The sequence below is a fragment of the Sminthopsis crassicaudata genome, chromosome 5 (assembly GCF_048593235.1).
Source record: "Sminthopsis crassicaudata isolate SCR6 chromosome 5, ASM4859323v1, whole genome shotgun sequence".
Taxonomy (NCBI): domain Eukaryota; kingdom Metazoa; phylum Chordata; class Mammalia; order Dasyuromorphia; family Dasyuridae; genus Sminthopsis; species Sminthopsis crassicaudata.
The window spans coordinates 7,077,070-7,101,416 of record NC_133621.1 but is presented as its reverse complement, the minus strand read 5'-3'; the positions used below and the strand labels follow the sequence as shown (position 1 = coordinate 7,101,416).

The window sequence follows — 24,347 nt, the reverse complement described above, 5'->3', positions numbered from 1 at the left end:
TCCCCTTGACTCTTGTTAGCTCCACCATCGATCATTCGATCATTAAAAAGCCAAAGTAAACCCTGACCTCAAGGAGCTTACATTCTACCTGGGGAATCACTGCATCGGCACACACCTACATGCTCTCACACTGAGATGGATGGGACCTGGGAGTCCACAGAAAGAGAGAGCTCCCTTTGGCAGTTCTCCGAGAAGCTTCCTTCCCTTTCTGTGGACCTTCCCTCCAGTGCCCCCTCCTCCACGTCGGGATTACACGTGCTCCACGAGACCGAGGCGGCCTTGGGTAATCGCAGAGAAAGGTCCCACGGAGGCTTCCTCCTGAAGGGGTGCCAGAAAAGTCTTGGGGTTATTTCCCAATTTGTCAAATCCCTGTTGATTTAGCCCGCAGCTCTTGTTGAACAGATACTGGATTCTCGTGTTAGACTTTGTAGGTGTGTGGGAAGAAAACACTGCGAGGCTGACATTCTCTTCCCACGAATTCCCCCTCCCTGGAAAGTCTAATAATGTTCTGTTTGTTCATGGGCTCAGCACCGGGGGAAGAGATGGGGGGCCTTCTTCATTAAATTCTGCAGCAACCTCAGAGCCCATTCCCTTGCCACCTTAGGGATACCTATAAGCAGCTCATGGCTGTTCAGGACTTTATAGATCCAGGGATCTATAGCCATGTAGACGTGGGACGTCCCCAGATCTCCAACACCGGCAGGTATAAGAACAGTCGGGAAAGACCGTGGATTAATGGACAGCCAAATCCCAATTAGTGCAAATGCTGAATCTCCTGAAAGCAAAGCTTAGGGATAATGAGCATGTTTTTGGTTGGAAAAATAAACTAGATTTCCCTAGTCTTCTCTCCTTGGAATCATAGGATACACTGTGCAGTTTCCCAGCTAAGATTAAGCCCACCCTCCTCCTCCTCCTCCTCAGTCCAGTGTAGTGTTTATTAGTGGTATCAGCATGAGATCCAAATCCTGATGGACCAACCTACCCGGATAGTCATAAAACTGAATACCATAGTTGGAGTAATAGGGACTTGTCATCCACTTTGTTTTTCCCGTGAGGATGGTGGAACTATTATCATTTGAATTACCAGGGGCCTGTAAATTCCAGGGTATTTGGCACCTGTCTGTGGACAATATCAAGCAGTTGGTATCTGGAAAAATTCTTCATTCAAGGGTTTTTAAGAGCCTTTGCACTCTGCACAATGGACATTGCACAACGGGTATTTCCAGATGCTGCCGAACACATTTGGTGAGCATATGTCCCCCTGTCTGACGCCTCCCACGTCATTGATACTGTGTGGGTTGTTGAACGAAGTTATTCCTGTGGTCTCGTCTGTCTTGAAAATTTTCAAGGTTTTTACAGATTTATGGGAGACACCTAGTTTGAGGAGAGCCCTCGAGGCTCTACAGAGTCATTTTTTTTTTTTTTTTTTCGGTAATAAAACAATAGACAGAATAGGATCTTGTATTCTTTACACCCACTCAATTGTATGACTGAAGATGAAGTCTTGTAGAAAATTGTCTTTGGAGCCTGCCTGTTCTCTATCATCAATTTTTATGTTTGATGTATGAATAGACCATTATCTAAGAAATTTTCTAGAGATGAGAACGCTGGCATCTGGGCTGAATGGCTGCCGAGGTCGTCTCGCTTGCCTTTTTTGGTCTCTGTAACCCTCCCGATTTTTTCCTATCCTTAGGAAATTTTTCCCTACTTTGAGAGATCTTGAAGATTGATTCTCAAAGTGCTTTTAAACATTGCTTGAGCTTTGCCATTGATCTCTTTCAATTGGTCCAGTCTAGTGGTTTTTCCCATCTCCCTCTTCTTATTTCTGTTCTGTCACATGGTATGCGGGGTCAGTTTCCGTTGTCTGTTTTTAATTTCTTTTTTGTTGTTTATTTTCTTGTTTCTGTTCATTTCACATCCGTCCTTTTAGACTTTTTGGAATTCTGTAAGCTTGAAGTTTGCTAATGTGTTTGTTATGGTGTTAATATCCTGACGGTGAATGCCTTTATTTCTGTTGCCATTCTTGAATCATTCTGGCTTGAGGCTCTTTCACCATCTTCCTGCCACATCACTTAGGGTTTGATGGGCTTCTTCAGGGCTTCCCCTTATCACCCCTCAATCTCTAGCTCTGAGAATGATCAGGAAATCAACATTACCATGCAGTCAATGACTGCATGATTCCACTCACCATTTCTGAGCCTTCCCAGAATCCAAACAGCCCCCTTCTGGTCATATCTTCTTCTTTGGGGTATCTCTGACCATTTAGTCATTCATGAACTTAAAGTGAAAAGGAAAACATATTATTGATGATTTCTGTTGTTATATGACTTTTACTCCCAGATAGATGTCCCCCTCCTCTATCATCCCTTATTACACAAAATGAAACAAGAGAAAAAAAGCAAAACTAAACAGCACCAGTCTCATCACATCCTATCTCTGGGGTGTTTTCTCTGCAAAGAAGGAAGGAAGGTACATTTTCTCTTCTCTCTCAGGGATAAGTTGGCCATTTTAATTACTTCCCCCCCTTTTTTTTCCAATATATTTTTATTGTCATGTATTTTGAATTTCTGTTTCTGCTTCTTTCAGTCTCAGAATCCTTCCCTTATTTTTTGAAATCCTTGATTTTTTTGTTCCATATAGCAAAATAAAATTCTATTATATTCACTTACTAAAAATTTGTCAGCTCTTCCCCCAAATTTTCCAGTTGCAAATAATTTGTAAGGAAGCTGTTACAGATCATTCCATGAAAATGCTGACCCAGTATGACCAAGGACATCCCAAACTGCCAAGTCAGCCGGAATGGAACCACATCACTGGGCTGCCTCTTCCTCCCCAAGCCAAGCCTTTCTGTATTCTTAGCCTAGAGCAGGAGTTCCCAAACTCCGGCCCACAGGCCAGATGCGGCCCCCGCTGGGGACTTTTATGCGGCCTGCCAGGTTATGGCAAATGGGCTGAGGGGCGGAGACAGAGAGCGAGTTCTTCACAGGAATAATAAAAGTGGAGATGCTGGGAGATTGGGTAATGAGTTGTTTTTACAGATATTGACTTTAAGATGTTCAATGGATCTAGAGAGAGAGGTCTGAAAGGCAGCTGGAGACTAGAGGAAAGCAGAGTGGTCTGTCCAGGTGGATTTGAGAACCATTAGCATAGAGATGGTAATTAAAGCTGTGGGAGCTCACCGGAGGAGAAGAGCGAAGGGCCCTGGTCGAGATATCAGGGTTAGAGCCTGTGTTCAGTGGAAGATCCAGCAGAGGAGACCGAATCAGCTGGGCAGGAGGAAAACTTAGTCTCTCTGATGCCATCTGCACAGGTAGAGGGAGAGAACTCTGACAGATAAGTTGGGGAAATCCAGTTCTGTGCGCAGCATTGCCCTTATTTTGTACTTTAGTTACCTTCTCAAAAGGCTCTGAGGCTATCTTGACATAATCCTACAGAAACTGTGTTGGTTTGGAGGGATCACTGCTTTCTTTCCCGAGTTTTCACAAAATCATTCCCATAATGTGTGACTAAATTTCCCCCAAAATTAAAGTTATGCTCTCTGGACTCTAGTTGGAAGGATCCTTCTTATTGTTCTTGTTTTAAGGGGACATTTACTTGTTTCCAGGCCTCCTTCTTCCCCCAATTCCTCCAGGATCCTCATCAGGAGCTCAGCAATCACCCTGGCGAGTTCTTTCTATGCCCTGGGCTGCTGTTTCTCTAGGCTTGGATGCTTGAACATCTCCGTATCTGTCTCAGGTTTCAAACCTCTGTTCTCTCCTTCTCCCCTGCTATTCCCAGCCTTCAGCAACATTTTCTTGTCAGAGAAAAATCAAAGCAAATGAAGACCTGGGTTCCTTCCTAGGCTGCTGCAGGCCTGGCTTCCTTTGACCTTTCTCTTGCCCCTGGCAAAGATCAAAGGGCATTCTCGTGATGGGAGCCACAGCTTTCGGGGTCCTAGCATTCCTGACATTCTTCACAGCAGATTTCCCATTCTTTTAGGAGATTCCTTCTTCATTCCTGCTCTTGCTTCTCCAGCCTGAAGCAGCGCTCGGTCGTGTTCCCGGACAACTCTGTTGTTCCTCTTTGGATTCGTGTTTGGTTCCTCTCCTCTCTTTTCTGGGAGCCCCCAAACCCTCCCAGACCTGAATTCTTCCATGGAGTGTTGGGCCTCTGGACTCTACTTTTAAGTGCGTTCTTGAGGCAAAATCACTTGGGCAGGACTTTATTTTTCCCATTCTTTTTGATTAATTTAGAATGAGAGAGAGGGAGAGACAGAGAAAGTCAAAGAAGCAGACACACACACATACTCATAGAGAGATGTAAAGGGGCAGAAAGAGACAGAAAGAGAACATTTCCATAGAAAAGGAGAATAGGAAAAGAGATTTATATGTGAAACCATGAAGTTACTGCCTAGAGCTTAAGACTGTCAAAGTACTTTCAAGTCTTACTTTCTTACTTTCAAAGCTGTCCTGCTTTCCTGTTTCCCTCTGAATATCCTGCTGTTCCTTTCTGTGCGTTTTGAAAAATGACTCAATGATCCTTTTTTATTTCTTCTCTTTATATTGGTTTTGTTGGTGCAAAGCCTTTAGAATTTTAGACATTCAAAATCACCCATTTTATTTTCTGGGATCCTCTTTTCTATTGATCTGAAAGATAGTTCCTTCCTTTCCCCTCTGATTTGTTTATGATGGGACCTGTCAGTTCTCCCTTCAGGTCACACGTATTGACTGTGGATGTCCTCCACTTGCCAGATCCCTTTCTGTTTATCTCTGTAGCCCTATGCACCCACCCATTGACACGATGTCTCCCACTTTCGAACTTGGATCTCTGTGCGGGTTCTGTTTTTGCTTTCCTTGATATCTCCTGCCCTTACCATGGGGCCTTGGCAGAATAAATAATTATTGTTTAGATTATTTATTAATTTATATTTAGGAACTAATTCAGACTTTAGAAGCTGCAAGTGAGAGGGTATATTGTTGGAAAGGAAAAAGGAGCCAGGAAGACGGTCCCTAGACATTTATCGAGTGCCAGTGACTACTCTAAGAACTGGGATGCAAAAAGAGGAGAACTCTGGGAGATAACTCAGCATCCTTGACCTCGTCTGGTGCTCTGTATACTGGGCCATCCAGCTGATCCTCTAAATGGCAGAGCCTCAGTCACTTACTAGCTGTGTAACCCTTTAACCTCTGTCTGCCTCAGTTTCCTCATTTGTAAAATGGGGATAATAACAGCACCTACCTTGCAGGGCAGTTGTGGGAATCAAATGAGATAATATTTTAAAAATGTTCTTAGCACAGTGCCTGGCACACATTGGTCCTACATAAAAGATTATTCCTTTCCCTTCTCCCTTAGGGGGATAAAACATGATATTTATAGTGTTTTTCCAACCTTAAAATGTCATACAAATACTAGTTAGTTATTACTTGGTGATTCTATGATTTTAGGGAAGTATGTGATCATTCTGTCCTAAAGGTAGCATGAGAAGCCTGAGCTATATTTCAATATTCTCTATTGCTTTGCTAGTATTAAGGAAAACCAAAAAGAGTGAAGTGAGTTTTATCTGTCCATCCTTCGGAGAATCCTGGATAAACCCCAGATCACTTCCCATTTGTTCCATGTAGTTTTCAGGCTTGTACGACAAGATCTGGAAGGGACCTTGAAGTGCGTCTGGCCCAGTTTCTTCATTTTGCAGTTGAGGAAACTGGGGCCTTGGGATGGGAAGGGACTTGTTCAGCCTCCCACAGGTATTCAGTAGCAAAGCTGGGCTCTGAAGCCGTTCCCTCAGGACTCTTTGGATTGCACTGCTGACTTTTAAGGCCATTGAGCATTATTTCCCTTTTTATGGCTCTGTTAAGTATGGACAAACTTAATGTTCTTTGATTGTTTTACATGTGTCGGATTTCACTTTGATAAAACGTATGATAATAATATCCCTTGGTTTAGCATAGTTGGGGAAGGAGCTAAGGCTGCCCTTGCCTCTACTGCTCTCTCCCTCTGGCCAGTCCATACCCGATGGATTTGGGGCTGTTCTTGGCGCTGCATTTAAAAGAGAAAACAAAAAACAAAAACAATGAAATAGAAAATATCAGCAATAATATCTCCCCAGGAAGGCTGCGGGGACGGGGCAGCTGTGGGGCACCCTGCCATTAAAGGCCTAATTACAAACACAGGGGCAATAACAGCTGGCTCCGACTTCAGCCGCATTTAGGCCGTCCTATATCTGGGAGGAATGGTCCCCTGCAGCGCTGATGAGAAGTGGTCCTCCAGCTTCCACCTGAAGGCTCCAAGGGAGCCCATTCTACTTTGGATGCTTCCAGTTAGGAGGGGTGTCCCCCAACATCTAAAATGGCCTCTTTCTAGTTCCCAGAACCCTCTGGGACCAAGCAGAACAAAGCTAATCCTTCCTCAGTGTCAAAGTGGAGGAAAGGTGGGTTATTTTGTCTGGAGAGGAGACTTCAGAAGGCCCCTCGCTGCTTTTGAATGATGGAAGGATTGTCTTGTGACGGTCCTTGTGATGGCACAGGACACTCAGGTCTTTCAAGTCTGTGGACTCTTTCTCAGAATTAGGTCTTTTTTTTCTTTTTTAAATATAATTGAAGAAAACACTAAACTTCTGCTCGAGTTGAGTGAAAATAAAAATGCGATTTCCTCCTCCTCCAAGTTCAGACTCTCAAAATCCATCCCAGGGTTCTCTGAACCCCAGACTGAGAACTTGTGCATGTTGTTATAATTTGGATAGAATATAATGAATTAATATTAGTTAATTAATATGAATATAATGTTGATAGTAGATAATATATTATATAATATAATAATATTAATAATGATGATGATGATGATACCTAGTATTTCTATAGTGCTTTATAAATCATTATATAAATACTCCTCTTGTTTGATCCTCCCCACAAACATGGGGCAGGTAGGTGCTGTTATTATCCCAATTTTATAGAAAAGGAGGCTGAGCTTGAAAGACATTTAATTGTTTCCCCAGGGTTACAAGGCTAATTAATCAATCTTTGAGGTGAGACCCGAATTTAGGTCTTTCAAACTCCTAACTCCAAACAATGTAAAATGAGCATCAGATGTTTAGGGGCAGAATTTGGTTTACTGTGAACGGCTAATTGGGCCTTTCAAAAAGCTGAATTAATTGGCTTGTTAGATAACAATAAAGATGTCAGCAGCTGTTAGATGAGCTTCTGAAGGGAACTGGTAATTTCTGTGGTTCCGAGAGCCTTGGATTCACCTCTTTTAGCCCTTCTCCACCTCTCTTTTACATAGGAGGAAACTGAGTCCCTGAGAAGCCTGATGACTTTATCAAAGTGAAAAAGAACTGGCTGAGAAACTATGGTTTTGATGCCCCAGTTCAAGGCTTTTTCTGAGTTAAATAAAGGGCCTTCTCTAGGACTCTCCATCTCCTGTGTCCTCCCAGGTCTCCCCATGTCTAGGATATGTATACATATGTATCATATGTATTTATTGACTGTATGAGAAGAAAATGTCAGAGCACTTGATGACGTAGAGCTTCTCCTCTCTGTTATTGTATGAAAACAAGACTCCTTCCTCAATTCTGTGAACATATTACTAAGAGTTGAAAGTAGAATTCAGAAGGTTGAGTTTTTCCCATTCATTGTACTTATATTTCTCTTCCCCCCGCCTTTAATTCCAGATAAAATTTCACACCAGATTTGTGTTGTTACGGACACAGAAGAAGACGCCAAATGTATAGATTTTCTTCAAGGACTGCTGAAAAAGGAACTAGAAGTAAGTGCTTGGCCATGGAATTGGTAAAACATTTTTTTTTAAACCCAGATTATAATTTTGTTTTTCTTCGTAGTTCATACTCTCTCTTTTTGCTGAAATTACCTTAAAATCTCTTTGCCTCAATTTCCTTTTTACCTCTGTAAGCACAGTTTGATAGAATGTAAGCTCCTTGAGGGGAGGGATGATTTTGTTGTCTTTGTATTACATGGTGTCTACTTAAGAAATACTTATTTAATTGATTGATTTAGTTAAATCAATAAGAAAAGGATGGTTTTTCGTAGGCTACTTAGGTTAGGTTTCTGAGGTTTATCATGCTCTGTTTGACTGGGAAAGAGAAAAAAAAATGTACCCTGTATTTTTCACAAACTCAGCTGAGTTTGAGTTCGTCCCAAGCTAGATAGAATGTGGAACAAGGTGATGAAATTGAGTTATTTGGAATTGGGGTTGAGAGAGTAGGAAATGTCCTAGTAGACCCCGTTGGGTAAAAGGAAGCCATTTAAGGCCTCCCTTCCTATGAACATAAAGCCTCCCATGTCTATGAGAAGCCTCAGTCTGGAGGATAGAGTCCATGACGGCTGGCTGTCGGATCCTGGCTGCGCGAATCCCTTCATCCCCCAGGAGTTCAGGCAAGGCTGTGACACTTGTGTCAGCTCTCTGGGGAGATAAAGCCGGCTCCCGTCTCCTCTCTGCATGTTTCTCCCCATGCGTACGCACACCTCATTTGTTGAGCACCCCTAGGACGTGACCAAGGTTCCATGCCCTTTGCTCCTAACACAGCACCTGGTATACCATAAGTGCTTCATAAATGCTGGTTGGTTATAATGAACTGACGGGAGTGATGAAAGCTGGCTGGTTGTCACTGCTCCTCCTTGATGAGGGTCTGGAGGAACTTCAGAGAGGTGTTTCTTGGCCCTGGATTTCCTGGAGAATGAGTTAGCTGGCAGAAGGATGTGGGCAACAGTCTCTCTGCTCCACTTCCCTTTGTTAAGGAGAAAACCTGAGATGAAGAGCTGGCTGGAGAAGGAGAGGATTCCGATTTGACCCAGAGAGGGTGGATTATTCCAAGCATTTGAGAGAGTTCAGAGAATGGTCCAGAGATACGCAGATACTGATTTCCATTTTTGGCCATTACTAGTTTTCTTTCTTTCTTTATAATGTTTTTCAGTTATCTATCTATCTAACATGTATATAATATATATACATTTTTTTTCTTCTCCCCATGTCTCCCTTCTCCCCAACTGAGGAAATAAAAGGAACCCCAGGCTTTTAAGTCTGGTCATTGGCTGTGTCTCAGTCTGTGCCCCATGAGTCCAGGACCCCCTGGCAGGAGGCGGGCTGCCCATTTTGCCCCCAGAACCATTCCTGACCATTGTATTGATCAGAGCTCTTGATGCTTTTGACAATCTAGTTTTTAACCGGGACGATTGTCTCCTGCGTTCAAACCAATGTTCTTATCCTTGGTGATCTTACTGTGCTTGAGAAGGGACACGTGAGTGTTAGCAGGAAGGGGGACATCCCTTCTGTGGAAATCCAGTAACCTTCAGGGCGTTTCGGAGGCTATACAACAGTCGGGTTGTTTTACTTGGGGCGAATGCAAAGGCCTGGATGTACCTGAAACCAAAGGAGGACATTGGACCCGCCCTCATTGATGTAAGGACGATGGGATGCAGGCTACGATTTAAAGAAGTGACTTAACTGTCTTGTTCTCACATTAACCACATGATGATTATCTGGAAGTGGTCCATGGCCCGGTGGGAATGGAAGAGCTGACCAAGCAGGCTCTGAGAGTGCTGGCTTTCTAGGTTTTGCTTCTTTCTCTCTTAGAATTTGAGATATTTTTCAGGCAGCGGATGTCATACCTACCTATGAGTTGGACACATAGGAGAAGTTTTTTAATATGCTGGACAAATAATGACTATGAATAACCTGCTAGAATAACACACTCAGTGTACGGAGGGATATGACCTAATGGGAAGGAGATGGGATTTGCCTCCTTCGCTATTTGACAGTGAAACACAATGGAGAAAGCTGTGTGATCTTTAATGTCTCTTTTCATACAGGTAATGAATTTTGAAATCTAGAATTTTGGAGGTGATTTTAAGGACCCTTTAGTCCAGAGGGGTCAAATTCATGGGATCAAATTGGCCTTCCCAAATGTGGCCTGAATCACATTAAAATGGAATTGGGCAGTGCTTAACAAAATTAATAAGAATGCAGTGGGGTATTATAGATAGGTGGTTTTAAAGTTTCTATTTAAATTTACCACCATAGATTGACTCCTTCTCATCCGGAGTGACCATTGCCTCAACAACCCACCCACTGAAGTTTCCCTGTGACCCTCCATGGACAGGTCCAAGCCTAGGCTTCTGCCTTTGTGCCTCCTACTGGTCATTCTGCCCTCTGGGCCAAGCAGAGTCTCCTGCAGGAGCTGGGCCCTCTGACTTGTGTCCTTTTCCTTTGTGGGACGAGCTTTCACCAGGTAGTCCTTGGGCATCCCCAGCAGCAGCCCCTGCCAGAGGTGATATCTTGCCCTGTGCCTTTTGTCCAGGCAGGTTAAGCAGGACAGAGTGGTCCTGGAAGAAGGGGAGCCTCTATGCTTTCTCGCTCATTCGGGCCCGAATCCATCACTCCTGGGCCTCCTCTCCCCAGTGGTGCTGGCGGCATTGAATGGGTTCCACTTGTGGTCTGTGGTGATTGGACGGAAGGCCACCAGGGATGGCCAGAGACCATTACATTAATTTCATTTGGGATTTTGGCCAGCATCACCGATCGGTTCTCCGGAGGTGAAGGAAGACTATCAATCATTGGACCACCGAGCTTCAGAGGATGGTATTAATTAGGTTTATACTGCACTTAATAAAGCCCAAATTTGACTATTGTAATTACTTGTCCAGAGTCTGAAATGCAATTATGAATGTATATATATTCCTAAAGTTGTGTGCCAAGTGAAAGCCGCAGTGGAGGAGCCTGGGGGGCCGGCCTCCTGAAATGCCGTCTCTCCTCCATCATTTATTTTCACTGCAATAAAAATATCTTGACCTTTTGGACTTGAGTTTATCTTCCCAAGGCAGTGGCCCAATGGAAAGACTGTTCTTTCTAAATAAACCAGAGAGTTAATTTGAAAAAGTCGAATTCTGTATTCCTTGACATTTAGAAATGAATTAATTATTCATAGATGTAGACTGTTGAGATGTTGATTTGCTTTTTAGAAACAAAGAGAGAGTACTAAATGCTTTCCGTGATCTGGTATTATCCCATGCTTGAAAAAAACAACAAAACCAAATGTAAAAAAACTACAACTTTGTGCATAGAGCACCAGCCCTGTCTTCTGAGGCTCTGATCTCTTATTGGACAGAGAGTATTTCACCTTTTATCTTCACCTGTAGGGCTAAGCACTGAAAGGAGAAAATTGTAGGTATCTAATGATTGTTTTTGTTTTTGTTTTTTTCCTTTTATTCATTTAAATATTTGACTAATTTCTGTATGGAGCCTCCCTCCTCTCCAACTCCTAGTATTCTCTTTTAAACTATCTTGCATTTAACCACTTGTTCTATATTTGAATTTATTACCTTTAGATTTTTTCCTCTCTCTATTTTTATCCATACTTTCCTTCATTAGAATTTGAGCTCATTTTTTGGGCTTCATGTCCCCTAATATCCAGCAGAAAGCCCAGTGCCTGGTAAGAACCTAATACTTGTTGATCAATAAATGTCAATTAAAAACTGGGTCAATTTCAAATCAGTTCAACCAGCACTGGTTAAGCATCAAGATAGAAATCCCACCGGGAAACTGAAATAGCTCCTGCCTTCAAGGAGCCTCCATTCAATTCTCACTGAATGTTCTGAAAAATTTATTTGATAAATGACTATTGAATTTTTTCTTAAATTTTCTAGTTATATTTTCTTAGTTGAATCATCTTGAAACAAGTCCTTAGACGTACACAAATTCAAAGATTTTCCCTTGGAAGGGGGAATGTTTTGAATTTTTCCAATTCAAATAAAATAACTACAGCTTTTTGAATGTTTGATTTTTCTTCATAATTCTTTTTCCTAAATGTAATTCGATCTCAGTGTATATTGTTGATAAATTAATTGTGATTGCACATATTGATTAGTTGACTCAGTAGCATTATATTATTAATTCCCAAACTTCTTGGAAAAGTTGGCTCATTTGAAAAATTACTTTCCCTTTTGTGTATAAGCTCACTAAGTAACCTACATAAATGTAAACATTTAAATTTATTTTACGTGCAGATTTTGAAGGCTTGCGATAGCAATATTTTGGTTGGGCATGCAGAGACAGACACAGCATTTAAAAATAGCTCACTACTGGGGTTCAGATTTTTCTTGGTTAATTGTGCTATTTGTGCAAGAAATAATTCTTCATTAAGGTTTTTATGCACAGTAAGATGCCTCATTATAGGTTCTACCTTTAGGGGTTTCTGTGAGAAGAAAGAAGGGAGGAGACAGAGTTCAGTAGGGAAGCCAGGGATGGATATGCGTGCTGGAGTGAATAACCAGGTTGTCTGCAGTTGGTCATGGTCTCCCCTTTGCTGGCCATTTTAGCCTGATCTGAACAAATATCCAGGGGGATGTGAGAATCATGTAAATTAAAAATCAAAAAGAGGAGATCATAAATGTTTCTTGTTGAGCTTTAAGGTCAAATTCTGGTGTTTCCTCTCAAGCAAGACTGACATCATTGAAGCCTTAAAAGTCTGGAGTTAATTAATTCGGTCAAGGTGTAGAAGACAATAAGAGATCAGAGCCTCAAGTTTTGGCATTTTGTGTTGAAATTGAAAGTCAGAAACATCATTTACAATTCCTGTGAAAAGCTCTAGCTTCCTATCTGGAGACTTTCAGAAATGTGCATCTTTTTGTTGTTCCTACAGTTCAGTCACTTCCAGCTCTTTGGGACCTTCTTTGGGGTTTTCTTGACAAAGATAATAGAGTGGTTTGCCATTTCCTTCTCCAATATGTGCAGCAGACATTCCTAAAGATATGGGGATATTTCTTTAATATGGAAAGGATGCTGGTTAGCCAAAGTTTTCTATGTTGGGGAACAGATTGTGATCGTACAGACCAAAATATATCCCAGAGAAGAGGTGGGAGAATCCATAGCCAGTCCCACCCACTTGCACCCCATTTACCTTACAGACTTCAAAGCTTTTACCCTATATGCAAACTTGGATTCTGAGTGTCTGGCTAAGAATCCAACAGGGAACTTGCAGATCTTTTAGGTTATAGAAAAAAAAAAAGTATTGCTATTGCTTTAAGGTGGATTGCTGATCCAGATAAGCTGGAACAAGAGGGCAGGGGACTTGAAAGGGCAAACAAGAAACTGGATTCTCTTCTCGAAGTGGTTAGTAGGGAGCAAGTGCAGCCCGGGAAGTGGCAGGACTACGGCGGAGTTTCTGTTTCTGGCCTGGTGCTTTGGAGGTATTTCTTTGGCAGGTATTTGGAGGATAGATTGAGAAGGGAGGAGCTGGTGGTAAGAAAACCAGGTAAGTTATTCCTGGAGTCCAGGCAAAGGGACAGAAGCTTGAACAAGGGATGGATGGGGGAGATGTGGAAGTGGGACTGATAAACCTTGGTGAATGATTGGAGTGTGGAATGAGTCAGGACCAGAATGGTTCTGGAGAGAGCATTTGGCTGGGCAGATTGGCGCACTTCGGGCTGGCTGGTCAGATGTATGAGGCCACTTTGGGCCTTTCCTTAATTTTCCGCCAAATACAGAATGTTTATCAAATACAGAATGCTTATTGTAGATTTTGTTTGTTTATTGTAGATTTCGTTTAACGTTTATTGTAGATTTTGTTTAACTTTTATTGTTTTCATTTAACGTTTATTGTAGATTTTGTTTAAGCTCCATCTGCACCAGTTCATTTGGAGAACGAGATGTTCTGACTCAGGGATTGTTGGGGGGCGGCTGAGGTGTGGTTATTGCAGGCTTCCACACTCAAGCATAACCCAGGGAACACTCGCCATTTCTCTGATTTGCACTTTGCTTATTTAACTTGTCAAGGAAGGCATAGATTCATTTAAGGAAATTGTGAAGCTTTCTTCCCAAGTGAGGAAAAGAGAGAGTTCACGGTCTGCTTGGTGGGAGACAGTATAAGGTAAATAAGGTGGGTTTAGCTGCTTTCATACTGAATCAATGAACACAGAAGGCAGCTTGGGGAGCCTTTTGGTGGTGAGGTGCGGTGAGGTGAATGTGAGGGAGGCTGTGGAAGCAGAATCTTGGGATCCCAGCTCTAGTGCTGGAGAGAACCTCAGACTCTGTCTAGTCCAGCTCCCTCCTTTTAGGGATGGGGCCTGAGAGGTGAGTGACTTTCCATATGTCATAGGGGCTGTAAGCCTTCAAGGTGGGACCTGATTCCAAGTGCTTTGGCTTTCCAGCTAGGATCCTGCATGCTGTAGCATCCCATTCGCAGCTCATTGAAGATGAGGGACAAGCGGATGTGAGGGTGGAGGGTTCATTGAAAAAGGCCCCAGGGTTCTGAGCCAAGAGCCACAGAGAGACATTAAGAAGTTGGAAGAAGATTCTGTTTGGAGCAGGTTGAGTGTGAGTTCCTGGGGGAGACTCTCCAGTGGAGGCGGTCAGAAAGCAGGCGAAAATGCAGGACAGGTGATCATTGTGGCTGGCAGAGTGATTGAGGATTGAGGGAGAGAATACGAGAGAGGAAAACGGAGGACAGCACATTTTACAGATTAAAGAAGGAAGCCCAAATCCATGGGGGAACAGGGATGGAGCTGTGGGAGAGGGAGGAAAGCTAGGAGGGGAACGGGGGATGAATCTGTGAGGGAGGGGGGAAGCTAGGAGGGGAACGGGGATGAATCTGTGAGGGAGGGGGGAAAGCTAGGAGGGGAACGGGGATGAATCTGTGAGGGAGGGGGGAAGCTAGGAGGGGATGGGGATGAATCTGTGAGGGAGGGGGGAAAGCTAGCAGAGACTGTCTAGGAGTAGCTCTGAATGAGCAGTCATGTGGAATAATGGAAAAGTCAAGCAAGAAGCGGACCAAGAAAAGCCACTGGAGTTGGCCATTGGGACAGCGAGCTTGGCAAGAGGCAATTGGAGTGATGGAGGGCGTTGAGGAGAAAGTACGCAGAGAGGAGGAAGCAGAGGCTTCTCGCTATGGGGGGCGCCAGACTCCAAATCCATTGCTTCATCCCCTTGAGGAGGAGGGTGGGGCTGGTTAGCCCACTGTGGAAGGTGCTGCTGTGGGAGGAAGGCTAGGTGTGTATGTGGGGTTGGGGGGACACCTGGGGGAAGGTTTCCCCAGCCTTCCTGTCCTAGCTGCTTCCCATGGAAGAGCAAGAGGAGGAGTAAGGTGGGGGATGGGGTGTAAGCTTCCGCCTACCCTGTGCCTTTTCAAGCATCTCTCATAACCTCAGCCACAGTTGCCGCCCCCCCCCCCTCCCTTTTCTCATGCTGCTTCCCCTTCCTCATGAGCAGATCCACCTCCAGCCCTCACTAGGAGCTCCTCGGGTTCCTGTCTGTGGTTCCTTCATGGCCTAGACCCACACGAACAATCCTGAACCAAGCTTCAGTCCCTTAGTGTAAATGAGCAGAACAAAGCCAAGCAGTCTCCCTTCACCTTTGCCCCTTCTCTGCCCTGCCCCCCCCCCCCCCCCCCCCGCTTTCCTGGATGCCGCCTGGAATTTTTGAGTTCCCGGGCTTTCTTTGCTCCTTGAGGAGCCGTAATGTTGTGTCTAGAAGAGTCTAGAAGATTGGAAGGCTCCAATCCACCAGGGTCAGAAACCTGGGCTGGGATGCTTTCTGGGGGCAAGGCCCAGGCCAATCACTGTTCTCTGTCAGTGAGGTCACCTCTGAGAACGGGATAACGGATGAGCTGGCATCTCATTGGGAAAGGCTCCACCCGTGACCTCTGTGCACGTGCCTGTATGTGCGGCTTTTAAAATCCCCATTTTCCTTAAACAGGTTCAAGGCACATCTGTAACCCTGTGTCCAAATGGCCAAGATCTCCAGAAAATCATCCTAGGAGAGTGCTACAATTTTGTTTGCATAAATGTAAGTATTGAACGCAAGTGATTCAAAACATGCCTGTCTGGAAAAATAGAATGAGAGACATCCATCCAATTATTCATCCACCCACCAACCCATCCATCCACTCATCCACCCATTCACCCACTCACCCATCTATCCATCCATCCATTCACCCATTCACCCACTCACCCATCTATCCATCCATCCATTCACCCATTCACCCACTCACCCATCTATCCATCCATCCATTCACCCATTCACCCACTCACCCATCTATCCATCCATCCATTCACCCATTCACCCACTCACCCATCTATCCATTCATCCATTCACCCATTCACCCACTCACCCATCTATCCATCCATCTATTTACCCATTCACCCACTCACCCATCTATCCATTCACCCATTCACCCACTCACCCATCTATCCATCCATCTATTTACCCATTCACCCACTCACCCATCTATCCATTCACCCATTCACCCACTCACCCATCTATCCATCCATCTATTTACCCATTCACCCACTCACCCATCTATCCATTCACCCATTCACCCACTCACCCATCTATCCATCCATCCATTCACCCATTCATCTACTCGCCCATCTATCCATCCATCTATCCACCCTTTCATCCATCCATCCATCTATCCATCCATCCAACTACCCACCCAGTTATCCATTTACCCACCCATCCACCCATGTCTATCTGTCCCATTCTATTTTTCTATGTGTATGTCTGCATACATAATAAATATCATGTTATGCATCATTATGTCTGCACACTTACATATACTGAAAAGAAAAGAGTAAGAAGAAGGCTTTGGCCATAAATTCTCTCCTTCCAATCTGTTCCTTCCTGGCTTTGGGGTTTGCTTTGTCTCTTGAGGAAAGGGCAGCTAGTGTATTCACAAGATCTCTCCCATTTTTGAAGCGGTTTCTTCAGAAATTGCTTTGACTCATGTCTGAGTGTTGAGAGATCCTTTGGTCCGTGTGGTTGGGGAACAAGTGCATCTTATGTGTTTGTGATTTTTAATACACCTGGCTAATCCCTCAGGACAGTTTCCCAAAGGTCACGTTTTGATTGAACTCCACAATTAACTTCTTTGGGTCATCTAAGGCTTTGCATTTTTTCTTTCCTTTAGATGAAGAACTCTGACTTTCAGCCCCCCCGGCAGCTGCTGACTGGGCTTGCAAGTGCAGCCCCTTCCCCTTTCTATCCGATTGCTGTTGTCTCGGTAGGTGAACAAAGTATTTCCATGCTCCCCTCCCCCAATCAGAAGGAGTCTGGTTCCCTTGGAGTCCAGGGTTTGCAAGTGCAGACTTTGGAGGGGCAGGGACTGCTCATGTTACAGTGCATGCAAGGACTCCAAGAAATAAAAGACCCTCACCCAAAAGCAGCACTACCTCCCTGCCTCCCTCCCTCCCTTCCCCAAACCACAGGCTCCATTATCTTTTTTGTATTTTTAATTGTTTATTACTTTTGCAATTTGTACTGTTAATGGGTCTAAGAAGAGGTCTAATTCAAGCTGTCTCTGGGCTGGCTCTTACTAGAAAGGTCACTTCAGTCAAACAGCTGGTTAATTAAGACAGAAGATCACAGGGATGCCCCCTCCCCCATCATCCTCCATGCCTGACTTGACCAGCTGTTTGGCACTGTGTAGCTACGGCCTGAGCTAGCACGCTGCCTCCACAGCCGGGTTCCATTAGGGCATAAATCTAGATGAGAAGTTGGGAAAGAACGCAAGCTAAGGAAGCTTTATTAATAGGGGCCTTCACGATGGCTCAGAATTCAGAGCTCTGAGAGACACGGGAGCTCGTCCGGCTTGGCTCCCCCATTTTACACGTGAGGAAAAGGCTTGGGGAGAAGTCTGTGCAAGTGGACAGAGAGTGGGGAGGAGAACTGGAGCTGTTAGGCCGCTGGTGGGTCTTGGGCCCAAGTCTGGTGTCACCAGGTGCCGTCTGGCCTAAACTGTGTCTGTGTCCAGATTATGACCAGGGTTTGATGGGAAAACATGTGGCCTTTGCTAGTTCCTGCTGTGTACAGATCAGGCTGCGCTGAGGGACGGTCCGCAGGGCCATGGCTGACCAGGAGAGTGGAACGTGGGGTTGTCTGGGATCCCCTGTTTCTTCTTGAAATGAAAGAATCTCCCTCCCTCCCTCCCTCCCTCCCTCCCTCCCTCCCTTCCATCCTTCCTTCCTTCCTTCCTTCCTTCCTTCCTTCCTTCCTTCCTTCCTTCCTTCCTTCCTTCCTTCCTTCCTTCCTTCCTTCCTTCCTTCCTTCCTTCCTTCCTTCCTTCCTTCCTTCCTTCCTTAACGATAGTAGCTAACATTAATATTTGGGAAACTTTCAATGTATTTAGTCTGTTTAATTCTCACAGTAATAACAGGGAGGTAGTTGCTATTAATATCACAATTTTACAGATCAGAAGACTGAGGCTAAGATAGGTTTAATGATGCCCCTGGAATCACCCAGTTGGTAAATATATATTTATGTCTTTCTTGCTCTATCGCTCTACCCATTGTGCTGCCATGTTGTCCCTCTTGATATAATGTAAGTTTCTTGAGGACTCCCCCTGTTCATTTATGTCTTTATCTTCATAGCCTAGGACGATTTCTGACATACAGCTGGCAGTTAATAGATGCTTATTGCTGGCTTGAGCCCACCAATTCAACCAACATTGTCCTCAGCACTTTCTAAGTGTGGGGCATCTGGTTCCTTCCCTGAGGCTTGTTGTGATGGGGAGATGAAGCTGCTATTGAAGTCTTGGCTAACAGGCTCCGCCTGGTAGGTCCCATGGGCAGAACGTCTCTGTGGATGGGCCACAGGCTGCAGCATGGGCCAAGCTGACCATTGGCTGGAGGATGGTGACTTTTCCTCCCCCAGCTCTCTCACACCGGTGCCATGATGGAGCTGCATGGACAGAGTCAGACTCGCTCCTTTTTCCCAGTAGCCTCTGGTCTGTAGATGAGGGGGGAGGTCCACAAATAGCTGCCCCTTGTCCCTGGTCCAGGGGAACACAGCCCCCCAGAGTCTGGCTGGCCTGAGCAAACCGCAGAGGGAAGGCCGCAGTAGGGAGATGGCTGGGCCATGGGGGTTTGGAGGCCCAAAACGGAGGCTAGAGCTTAGGCCTACTTCTTAGGAGAAGCTGTCTTTTCCTTGCTGGCTGTCCTCCCTAGCCCTTCCAACCCTCCTCAGTCTGCCATCTAAGACTATGAAACTTATTCAAAGTCTTATAAAAATCTCATGGAATGCTTGGTTCTCTTTGGTCTGAAATCATAGATTTGTTTTTCTTCTCTGCCTTTTTGTCTCCCAGGCCTAGCACAGCACCCGGTTTTTTATTGGGTGCTTAAGAAATATTTGTCCCATGTTCCTTTTGTGACTTTGTGAATGTTTCAAGAAGAGTGAAGGACAGTGGCAGTCCTTGTTCTGTTCTTTCTGGCCGGGGCTTCAGGGGATGCCTCATTTCCTTGGGGGAAGGTAATCTGTTGATCTGCCTTTCTGTCTTTCTCTTTTTCTGTGTTTCTCCCTCTCTGTCTCTCTTTGTTCCTCTGTCCCTCTGCTTCTCTTTTTCTATCTCTTTCTTGGCTTCTCTGTGTCTTTTTCTTTGTTTCTCTGTCTCTGTCTTTCTTTTTCCCTCTGCCTTTCTTTGACTCCCTGTATCTCTGTCTGTATCTTAGTCTTTCTTTGTTTCTCTGTTTCTCTGTTTCTCTCTGTCTCTCTGCCTCTCTCTCTGTATGTAAATACATATATATATATATATATAATCTACTTACACACATGTATATATATCCATCTATGCATTTACACGTATATATATACACACACATACATCTGGATGTATATTTAGGCTCTCTTTGTTGGGTCCCTTTTAGGTGATTTACATCAGACTTCTCTCTTTAGGAACTGCCCAAATAGCACGCGATTTGAAAGTATGAATGAAAAAGAAACAAATAATAACCCATCAGTGTCTGGAAGGTCACCCTTCCTCCTGTATCTTTTTTAAAATTTGTTTTTAGGCGGTAGGGAAAGCCCTTGGCACTTCCTGGCTAAATTAACAGTATAAATAACCATTAAACGATTCCAAATTCTTTGCATCTGAGGTCATAGCAAGAATTCATTTTGAGTTGAAAGATATGGGTTGATAAAATAATTCTTACCTAGGGTGTGGAGTGAAAAGAACTGACTGTTTATATGTCTTTTATGAGCACGTAGACTGAGAGTTATATATCTAAGCTACAGTTTCTTTTATGGGTAATGGAAAGGCCCAAGGGATCCCTGATTGAGGTATTATTCTTGGCGCCAACAGGAGTGGTCATTCCGTGGCCCGCAGAGGGCTCTGGAGCTCTGAGCTTTAGACTTATTTTTCAGAAGATTCCTGCTGTCAGTTGAAATTATTTTCTTTTGGGAAACATTTATGACAGCCATGGATTAGGAGTTTTACCCATTCCCTTCTTTGAATGAAATTAGAGTTTAGTTGTAGCCACCACTGATTTTCTGGTTTGCCTTTGGAATCAAGTTAGCCTGAGTAACAACAAAAACAAAGACCCAAACCTTGATATTAATGCAACGATTCTGTCAGTGCTTGGGACAGAAGACCAAATGCTTTTCTGCCCAAATGGAACATGTTATCTGCATGGGGAGCTTATGGCTTCTAAAGTAATTTCTTTTCTAATTCATCTAAACTATTACTAGTTGTTGAGAAGTTAGACAGGTTCAGTTTGAAGCAGAGGATGCCATGTTGGATTCCAAAGGACGTGGGTTCCACTCTTGCCTGTAATTCTTCCAAGCTGTTGAGGGATCTTGGGCAGGATATTTCATCTTTACGAGTTTGTTTCCTCATTTATAAAGTGATGTGGATTTTGCTTATATTATCTGCTTTATGGAACTCTTGAGTATCCATTGAGACAATGTGGGTAATTTGTGAACATCACAAGTACTAATATAAATGCCAGCTGTCTTAACGATTTTTTTAATGTTGTTTATTTGGTTCTGGGAGTAGATCTCCGATTTAATTAATATAGAGAAGTTTTAAATGAGGGGAATTCCCTTTGCCTATTAGATTTACCTGGGGCACTGAAAAGTTAAATAGTTTGCTCAGAGTCACACAGTATGTTTCTTGGGAGTTCTTGAAACCAAATCTTGAGGTGACTTTCTTGATAAAACAATAGTCATTAATAATAATAACAACAATATCAAAACAACGATGATGATAATAACAATTGTTCCAAATGGTTATTTATAAGAATTTTATGCTTTTCCTTGCTAGTGCCTTCCACTGGGGGGTAAGCTTGGGATGTGAAATGATTCATTAGGGATGTAGGAAGAAAATATAAGAACTTCAACTTGAACTAATTTTTATTTTAAAAATAAATGTGCTTTATTAATATTTAACATATTGCTTGATACTGTCCATAAACCAGATGGTCATGTGTACAGTACATGAGGTGCCCTGAGGAAAGAATGAGTTGTGCAATGTGGAGGAATTGATAGTGCCATGTTTGCCCCATATGTTTCTTTCATTGTGTTGAGATTTTGGAATTTGTAAGTTCCCAGTTAAGTTTATTTCCAGATTATGTTACCTAGTTTTTAATGAAAGTCGTCTTTAAAAAGGGATAGATGGATTGAAAGATTCCACATGGAAACAATGGACTCGAGATAGTCGGATAGATGGAGAAGAGAAAATAGCCATGGACAGAACCCTGAGGGACACCTGTGATTAGTGGGACATGCTTTGGAGGAGGAGCCAGCAAAGGAGACAGAGGAGGAGTTGTCAGAGAGACAGGAGGAGAACCAGGAGGGAGAGAAGTATCCAGGAAGAGAGAGTGACCACAGAATCGAAGGCTGCAGAGAGATTGAGGAGTGAGAAAAAGCAGCTAAGAGATCATTGCTAATTAGAGAGGCCAGTTATGGTGGAATGATGAGGTCCAAGGATGGATTTTCAGGGGCTGAGAAGAAAGGAAGAAGAGAGAATATGCAGGGACATACCGGAGAAGTTTAGCTACAAAGGGCAGAAGAGATATAGGATGACATTGTCATTGTTAAATCTGGTCCTTTGTATGCTCTGGGTCTAGAGCTATTAGATAGTGATCATGTGAAGCAATCATCACTAGCAAGACATTTAAAAACTGAACTTTTGTTGTTGTATATTATGTAAGTCATTAAAGGCGTACCCAGGGATTTAAATTTGGAAATCTAATTTTCGAAACTTTAAAAATATTCTGAAGAATTTCAATGAAGTTTTAATCCTTTTGTTGAAAATATAAAAAGCCAGCACCTTCCCATTAGTTTGTAAGAACAACTGATTGATAGCAGGGAGGAGAGACATTGACAAGCCATTTTCAAGCATCAACTTTGCAGAATTTAGGGATGGATTTGACTAAGTGCAACTAAGCAAACATGTCTTACTTGGTAAGGCAATTTTTACCAAGTGCAATTAAAACTAAGTACATATATAAATATAAATATAAAATATAAATATATATACATACATATATATAAATATAAAATATAAATATATATAATATAAATATATATATATATAAAATATAAATATATAAATAAATATATATGTGTGTATATATATATTTCAGCCAACCCGGTTTTCTTGATCTTCCTCACATGCCACATTCTCTTATCTACTATGTCCATGATTTTGTCCTGGTTTTCCCAGTATCCAGAATGCACTGCTTCCCAAACACCCAAGATTCTTTCAAAGCTCAAGTCAAATGTCGCCAAGATTATCCCGACCCAAACGCTAGTGCATCTCCACGATTGTGTGTACTTGAGACATAGATTGCATTTGCTTATATGCTGATGATTCTTTATTAAATATAAACTTCTTGATGTCAGAAATATTAAATTTTTTGTTTTTGTGCACAGAAGGTGCTTAATAAAAGCTCCTTGATTGACTGTTCTGGACCCATTACAAGACTAAACAGGTTGTGATTGGTTCAATTATGTTTATAAACTTTTAAAACAAAATAGATTATGAACAGTTAAAGACCTTCTCTATAACCTACTCAATAATGGCCATCCTGCCTCTACTTGGTATCCCTCTCAACACAGCCCTTTCTATGGCTGGATAGATCTCTGGGTGCCTGACATAAAGTCGTTGCTAATAATTGTTTGATTAGTTAGCAAGTTTGTATTTCTATTAAGCTTTAGTTTACCTCTCAGTAACTTCCACCCCTCACTTCTGGATCTTGCTCTGGAAAAAAGTAGAGATTAGTCTGGCTCTTTTTTCAGGAACAGCTCTTCAGATACTTGAAAATCCCTCTCAGGTTCTCCCTCAGTCTTTTCTTCTCTAAGATAAAGTTCCTTGACCCCATCAGCTGATTTTCAGGTGGCAGGGTCAAAATCAAGCCTCTCCACCATCTTGATTGCTGTGCTTTGTACCTTCTCTTAGCAATGTCTTCCTAAAAATTGGCATCCTGGAGAAATCGCACTGCAGAGGAAGCCAGAGAGGAAATATGCCCTTTCTGCCTCTTCTGTTCTGATATTAGTGAGTGATTTTCCATTTCCCCAAAGCCACAGAATGCAGCATCAATCCTCGACTCTCATTGTTACAGCCCCTAGCAGAAGCAGTCCTTGCACTGTGAATTTTTTAGGGAAAAATAGTATTGCCAATTCCCATTTTATCCCTGCCAAGAATCAAAGAATCATTTTAAAAGAGCAGGGATAATAATGGCAGGTGGTTTGAGTATTAGATGCATTTTTCAATTATTCAGTGATGTTTCTTTTTATGTATAAGTTATGAAATTGTATTTTACGATTAAGGAACTTAATCCTTTAAACAGGGTGGCAAATCATTCTAGTGCCTCCAGACCATATTTATTATAAGGAGCAGTCTAAACTACTGAGGATGCCGAGGACATATTCATATATATCCACACATGCATACATACACATAGCCATACTTATATCCATACACACATACATGCACATACAGCCATACATATATATACACACATATAAATCCATGTACATATCCATATAGATAGACACACATATACACAAATGTGTCATACATACATACATATATATATATATATATACATAATCCATAAACTATGTTCATCCTTATAGACATACATATATACATATATATCCATAATCCAAAATGTGCTTTTTCTTGTACAGGGTGACAAATATCAAAATATATTTCACATATATATGTTATCCATGTAGACATACATATATATACATATAGTGAATGTACATATTTAGTGAGTATGACTAGATAGTGATCTGGATTCAGAATTAAAGAAGAGAAGAAGAGAAGGCTAGATTGTCTCCAGGAAGTTGTGAGCCTCTTGTAAGATAGTCAAGATTTAATGACTTGCCCAAGGTCTCACAGCTCTTAAGTGTCTGAGGTTGGATTTGGACAGACTCCAAAATTAGTGCTCTATCCATTGTACCATCTGGTTGCTCCAGAACTATTTTTTTCTTTAAGTGCAAGTTTATGCAAATAACAGTATCTGAACAATTAGAAATGAATATCTTATAGAGGGCAAAAGAAAAGCATCCAAGGTATGTGAGCAAGCTGGAGTATTTAACAAACGAGGGACTTCCAAAAAGAACAGGAGCATGGGATGTTT

General features: G+C 42.7%; 1 protein-coding gene across 4 annotated transcripts in view; it reads left to right on the top strand.

Annotated features, from left to right (window-relative positions):
- Positions 1-24,347, top strand: part of CRPPA (CDP-L-ribitol pyrophosphorylase A) — a 261,917-nt gene that overhangs the window by 103,492 nt on the left and 134,078 nt on the right. For all 4 annotated transcript variants that reach the window (XM_074266599.1, XM_074266600.1, XM_074266598.1 and 1 more), the window contains exons 6-8: positions 7,646-7,740; positions 15,679-15,768; positions 16,892-16,984. In XM_074266599.1, the coding sequence (XP_074122700.1) occupies positions 7,646-7,740; positions 15,679-15,768; positions 16,892-16,984 (278 nt within the window). The remainder of the gene's footprint in view (positions 1-7,645; positions 7,741-15,678; positions 15,769-16,891; positions 16,985-24,347) is intronic.